At 38.9% G+C, this 7,500-nt stretch overlaps 1 protein-coding gene across 1 annotated transcript in view; it reads right to left on the reverse strand.

Moving 5' to 3' along the window:
- frem2b (FRAS1 related extracellular matrix 2b) overlaps nucleotides 1-7,500 on the reverse strand; it is a 230,062-nt gene that overhangs the window by 103,810 nt on the left and 118,752 nt on the right. The window contains exon 5 of the mRNA XM_061972514.1: nucleotides 2,949-3,074. Within this exon, the coding sequence (XP_061828498.1) occupies nucleotides 2,949-3,074 (126 nt within the window). The remainder of the gene's footprint in view (nucleotides 1-2,948; nucleotides 3,075-7,500) is intronic.

The raw sequence follows: 7,500 nt of genomic DNA on the forward strand, positions 1-7,500 counted from the left end.
GGAACATGGAGAGTATTCACAGCGCTTCACTTTTTCCTCATTTTATTATGTTACAGCCTTATTCCAAAATGGAATAAATTTATTTTTGTCCTCAAAATTCTACAGACAATACCTCATAATGACAATGTGAAACGTTTTGTTTTTTTTAAATTGGCAAATTTATTAATAACGAAAAACTAGGAAAAAATGTCATGTACATTAGTATTCACAGCCTTTGCTCAATACTTTGCTGATTAAAGCCAACGCTTCCCATCCAACCTGATGGAGCTTGAGAGGAGCTGCAAAGAGGAATGGGTGAAACTGCCCAAAGATAGGTGTGCCAAACTTGTGGCATCGTACTCAAAAAGACTTGAGGCTGTAATTGCTGCCAAAGGAGCATCAAGTATTCAGCAAATGTGAATTAAGTGAATTATATTTATATAGCGCTTTTCTCTAGTGACTCAAAGCGCTTTACATTGTGAAACCCAATATCTAAGTTACATTTTCAAACCAGTGTGGGAGCAGGTGGGTAAAGTGTCGTGCCCAAGGACACAGCGGCAGTGACTAGAATGGCAGAAGCAGGGATCGAACCTGGAACCCTCAAGTTGCTGGCACGGCCACTGCACCAATCGAGCTATACCCCCCAAATGCTGCGAATACTTACCGTAATTTTCGGACTATAAGTCGCAGTTTTTTTCATAGTTTGGCCGGGCTCCAGTGCGACTTATATATGTTTTTTTCCTTTTTTATTATGCATTTTCGGCAGGTGCGACTTATACTCCGGTGCGACTTATACTCCGAAAAATACGGTATGTACTTTTTCAGTTTTAAAATTTTTAAAACATTTGCAAAAATGAAAAAAAAATTTTTTTTTCACATAGTCTTGGGGTAGAGTGCGTAGAATTTTGAGGACAAAATGTATTTATTCCATTTTAGAACGAGGCAAAAAGGCTCCGATTGTCAGCAGGCAACAGACCAGTCAGTTTGTGTGTACCGTATTTTTCGGAGTATAAGTCGCACCGGCCGAAAATGCATAATAAAGAAGGAAAAAAACATATACTGTATAAGTCACACTGGAGTATAAGTCACATTTTTTGGGGAAATTTATTTGATAAAAGCCAACACCAAGAATAGACATTTAAAAGGCAATTTAAAATAAATAAAGAATAGTGAACAACAGGCTGAATAAGTGTACGTTATATGAGGCATAAATAACCAACTGAGAAGGTGCCTGGTATGTTAACGTAACATATTATGGTAAGAGTCATTCAAATAACTATAACATATAGAACATGCTATACGTTTACCAAACAATCTGTCACTCCTAATGGCTAAATCCGATAAAATCTTATACGTCTAGTCTCTTACGTGAATGAGCTAAATAATATTATTTGATATTTTACGGTAATGTGTTAATAATTTCACACATAAGTCGCTCCTGAGTATAAGTCGCACTTATATGAAACTATGAAAAAAACTGCGACTTATAGTCCGAAAAATACGGTACTCAAAACTAAATACTTAAAGATCTGCTTGACTTATCAATCCAAAACAAGTTATCCATCACATTGTTTACTGTAAAAATGACAATGGATAATACAGAAAAATTCTGGCGAGTGAGCTGCCAGTTTTTTTTACTTAAAAATGTACGATGTTTTTCTTTTTTTTTTTTTTTTTCTTTTTTCTTATTGACATCCAGCATCAGACATTCCTATCCATTACATCATATTCACATCAATCATATATCTATTGTCTGCCCTAAATGTCAAAATATTTTTGTTTATATCCCACCCATACCACTCCCTCCACCCCCAAAAAAAGAAAGAAACAACAACAAAAAAAGTAACATCTACAAATACATCAATTAAATAAACAAAGAAAGAAAAAAAAGAAAACAAAAAGAAAAAAAGAAAAGAAAAATAAATAATACCTTAATAATAATAATAATCAGAAATAAAAAAATATATAAACAGATACCTATATATATATATATATGCATATATATATATATATATAAATATATAAATACATATATATACATACATACATATACACTTGTAGGGAGTAATCCCCTTTTTTTGTTGTTGATGATTTTCACAGCATATTACTGTAATTGGAAAAACAGCCACAGTTTTTTACAGTAAAATTCTATCAACCGATCTCTCAGTTTTTACCATTTACAAAAATGGTGCTGATTTTCCTTTTTTTCAAAGCAATGTTCCATTCTATCCCAAAAAAAAAAAAAAACTCTCCATAAAGCCATCGTACAATTTTACAGTAAAATTCGGGCGAATGAACTGCCAGTTTTTTTTTACTGGTTTTCCATTTACAGTAACATGCTGTAAACACCACAGTACATTTTACTCTATAATTAGGACGACTGAGGTGCCAGTTTTTTTCACCATAAAATGTACATATATTTTTTTTATTACACTCTACGTAAAAAACAAAAACAAATTGAATGCATATACAATTGTGTAATATCATCGAGCAAATCCTTCTACATTTATATTCAAATATTATGCACCTCATAACTGTGGCCTTTAATTAAAAGGAGTTCCACACCCCTGGCCTATACAGATAATTACAGTCAATCAAGTTTTATGACGGTGACAGTTTGACCCTGGAACAGATGAATTATATTTCCTAAGGGTTGTTTTTTTGATGAAATATAGATTTTTGTTTATCACCGTTCGGTCTTATTTCTTCTCACATGACATATTAGATCTTATTTCATTTTATGTTTCGGTTCGACATCTGCCGTGTGGATTTTATGATATTCCTCAAGCGTGCCATAATAATGCAATGATGCCGCCTTGTGTTCTTTTTTTTTTGGGTTGTTATATACAGTATCTGTAAGCTCTGGAGAACACTACTCTTGGAAATGAGAGCGCCTGCCAAGCTCTCCCAATATATCCAAGTGGGAAATGTGCACGCTTTGCGGTGTAAAGCTCACAACATTATTTTACCTTGCTGGGTGAAGCAGACCACCATGAGCTCCTGACTGACATCTCCGCTACGCCTCACGGGCACCATCAGCTCGCCGGCGTCCTCCTCGATGTTGTACGTGGCCGATGGGATGAACACGGCCGACTCTGAAAGTAGGGGGGGGGGGGATTCCAATTGAATATGATGGAACCACAACTTTATCATCTTCTGTTTTTTTCAATTACAGTATTTTCTCAAGGGACAACAGTCATGGCTTGATTTGGTTTCGACGTGCTTAAAAAAAGTAACTTTACGTCTACACTTATGCACAAGTTCACATGTCCGAAAAGAAGTTGGAAGAAGCACAGCTTATTTTAAGGCCTACTGAAATGCGATTTTCTTATTTAAACGGGGATAGCAGGTCCATTCTATGTGTCATACTTGATCATTTCGCGATATTGCCATATTTTTGCTGAAAGGATTTAGTAGAGAACATCGACGATAAAGTTCGCAACTTTTGGTCGCTGATAAAAAAGCCTTGCCTGTACCGGAAGTAGCAGACGAGTAGCGTGACGTCACAGGTTGTGGAGCTCCTCACATCTGCACATTGTTTACAATCATGGCCACCAGCAGCGAGAGCGATTCGGACAGAGAAAGCGACGATTTTCCCATTAATTTGAGCGAGGATGAAAGATTCGTGGATGAGGAAAGTGAGAGTGAAGGACTAGAGGGCAGTGGGAGCGATTCAGATAGGGAAGATGCTGTGAGAGGCGGGTGGGACCTGATATTCAGCTGGGAATGACTAAAACAGTAAATAAACACAAGACATATATATACACTCTATTAGCCACAACACAACCAGGCTTATATTTAATATGCCACAAAATAATCCCGCATAACAAACACCTCCCCCCCTCCCGTCCATATAACCCGCCAATACAACTCAAACACCTGCACAACACACTCAATCCCACAGCCCAAAGTACCGTTCACCTCCCCAAAGTTCATACAGCACATATATTTCCCCAAAGTCCCCAAAGTTCCGTACGTGACATGCACATAGCGGCACGCACGTACGGGCAAGCGATCAAATGTTTGGAAGCCGCAGCTGCATGCGTACTCACGGTACCGCGTCTGCGCATCCAACTCAAAGTCCTCCTGGTAAGAGTCTCTGTTGTCCCAGTTCTCCACAGGCCAACGGTAAAGCTTGACTGTCATCTTCCGGGAATGTAAACAATGAAACACCGGCTGTGTTTGTGTTGCTACAGTCGGCCGCAATACACCGCTTCCCACCTACAGCTTTCTTCTTTGCTGTCTCCATTGTTCATTGAACAAATTGCAAAAGATTCACCAACACAGATGTCCAGAATACTGTGGAATTTTGCGATGAAAACAGACGACTTAATAGCTGGCCACCATGCTGTCCCAAAATGTCCTCTACAATCCGTGACGTCACGCGCTGACGTCATCATACCGAGACGTCTTCAGCAGGATATTTCGCGCGAAATTTAAAATTGCACTTTAGTAAGATAACCCGGCCATATTGGCATGTGTTGCAACGTTAAGATTTCATCATTGATATATAAACTATCAGACTGCGTGGTCGATAGTAGTGGGTTTCAGTAGGCCTTTAATAATACCTCTTTCCTGTGTTTTAGCAATGACTCATAACTTGATCATTTCCTGTTTAAAAATAATAGCATTTTCCCATGGGGCGAATGCATAACAATACATTACTTATGCAGCGATGAAAGAAAATGAAAAAGAGAAACAAGAAAAAAAGAAGCTAAATGGGTAGATACAGTCGTGGTCAAAAGTTTACACTTGTAAAGAACATTAATGTCATGGCTGTCTTGAGTTTCCAATCATTTCTACAACTCTTATTTTTTTTTGTGATAGAGTGATTGGACAGCTCAATTTTTGTTCCATCTGACCACAGAATTTTCTAGGTCTTATCTTTGTCCATGTGATGTCAGATGAAACAAAAATGTAGCTGTTTGGCCACAATAACCAGCAATATGTTTGGAGGAGGCAAAGTGCATGTGCCTCACAATACGAAGGTCCCGAGTTCAATCTTTCTGTGTGGAGTTTGCATGTTCTCCCCGTGACCGCGTGGGTTCCCTCCGGGTACTCCGGCTTCCTCCCACCTCCAAAGACATGCACCTGGGGATAGGTTGATTGGCAACACTAAATTGGCCCTAGTGTGTGAATGCTGTCTGTCTATCTGTCTTGGCCCTGCGATGAGGTGGCGACTTGTCCAAGGTGTACACCGCCTTCTGCCTGAATGCAGCTGAGATAGGCTTCAGCGCCCCCCGTGACCCCGAAAGGGACAAGCGGTAAAAAATGGATGGATGGATGGATGTTTGGAGGAGAAAAAGTAAGGCCTTTAATCCCAGGAACACTATTCCTACCGTCAATCATGGTGGTGGTAGTATTATGCTCTGGGCCTGTTTTGCTGCCAATGGAATTGGTGCTTTACAGAGAGTAAATGGGACAATGAAAAAGGAGGATTACCTCCAAATTCTTCAGGACAACCTAAAATCATCAGCCCGGAGGTTGGGTCTTGGGCGCAGTTGGGTGTTTCAACAGGACAATGACCCCCAAACACACGTCAAAAGTGGTAAAGGAATGGCTAAATCAGGATAGAATGAAGGTTTTAGAATGGCCTTCCCAAAGTCCTGACTTAAATGTGTGGACAATGCTGAAGAAACAAGTCCTAGTCAGAAAACCAACACATTTAGCTGAACTGCACCAATTTTGTCAAGAGGAGTGGTCAAAAATTCAACCAGAAGCTTGCCAGAAGCTTGTGGATGGCTACCAAAAGCGCCTTATTGCAGTGAAACTTGCCAAGGGACATGTAAGCAAATATTAACATTGCTGTATGTATACTTTTGACCCAGTAGATTTGGTCACATTTTCAGTAGACCCATAATAAATTCATAAAAGAACCAAACTTCATGAATGTTTTTTGTGACCAACAAGTATGTGCTCCAATCACTCTATCACAAAAAAATAAGAGTTGTAGAAATTATTGTAAACTCAAGACAGCCACGACATTATGTCCTTTACAAGTCTATGTAAACTTTTGACCACGACTGTATGTTGATAAATCACAGAATAAGTAGAGGAAGAAATTAAAATAAGGGGTAAGAACTGACACATTATTTATAATATACATAAATATTCTTAATATGTAAATAACTTAAATAATTTGAAAAGCACCCGGAGAGCGCAGACCTCCGCCAACAATCCTGAATTCCAACGGTGATTCGGATCAGCCCCCAAATGTCATCACTTGTTCTTTACCCCATTTCTGACATTTCCTGAAAGTTTCATCAAAATCCGGCCAGAACTTTTTGAGCTGTCCATAGCAGAATTAAAGAAACAGAGTAAAAGCCTCTTGTCAGTTATCCACTGTCTTTGTCTCCGCGGGTGGAAGCGGGAACGCTCACGCACAGACAGTAGTTGAAGCTGGTAATGTGAACATACTGTAAAGTAATGTAGTAGAAATGATCCGGATCAGCCCCAAAATGTCATCGCTTGTTTTCTTATCCCGTTTCTGACATTTCCTGCAACGTTTTCCAAGCCAAGGACCCCCAAACTGATAGAGAGATGACGCAGGGACCCCTTACTCATATATCATGTATAATATTATGTTTTAGATTAATCTAGTCCGAAAGATACTAAGATATTCAATTAATACATTATGGCATCGCTAATAGTTAGCTTCCAACTAGCGTGGTAATCGCTAGCTGGCATGTGCTAATTGCTAGTTATCTAACATGCTATCTTACATGCTAACATAAATGCTAATATAATAATTATTCATGTTTTTATTTTAAACCCCCTGCCATTTTTAAGTTACACTTGTGTGTTGGATCAATGCCAATGTGTATTTAAAGTCACTTAAATTAGTGGAAAAATGCAAAGTGGGTTGAATATAATAAAATATATCAAAAGAAAGTTTAATCAACAGAAATTTCACAACAAACCTGCATGCAGTACCTCTAGTCTAAAGAATATACACTGGATAATAATACATGTAAATTATACAACGAGCTGTCAAAGGATGAGATAATTTGACTAATGAACTAACAGGGGTGAAAAAAACAACTTTAATTAACACATGACAATTACCACCAGTCAACTCAACAAATGTGTTAACACAAGTTGATGTTGATTGGCCGCTCATGTCCAGCGAGACAAATAAGTGACTAAACACGTTAATTTGCATAATTTTTTGACAGCAAATTTCCCCTTTTTCACCCGGCAAAGGCCCACTGGGACGCCGAGAAGCACGATCCATATTTATACCAAGCACTTTTCCTATCTCTGCGGCGCTGCTACACTTGAGCTGTTTACAGAAACACCGCTCATTTGTTGCTGCTGATGCATGACTCCCATATTTATTTCATGACCGTTTCACATGCAGAGGCGGCAGTTTTTGCATCCCTCGCATCGTGCCAGTGTTGTTCATCCAGCGATAAGATACCCTCGCCATGAACGCTGCTGGCTTATTGACCTCACTGTAGCCTGATTAGGATATTCATCATTCAGTTGGTTCAAGAGGCTCCGCGTTCCTGTTGGTGAGGT

The sequence above is a fragment of the Nerophis lumbriciformis genome, linkage group LG17 (genome assembly GCF_033978685.3).
Source record: "Nerophis lumbriciformis linkage group LG17, RoL_Nlum_v2.1, whole genome shotgun sequence".
Lineage (NCBI taxonomy): Eukaryota > Metazoa > Chordata > Actinopteri > Syngnathiformes > Syngnathidae > Nerophis > Nerophis lumbriciformis.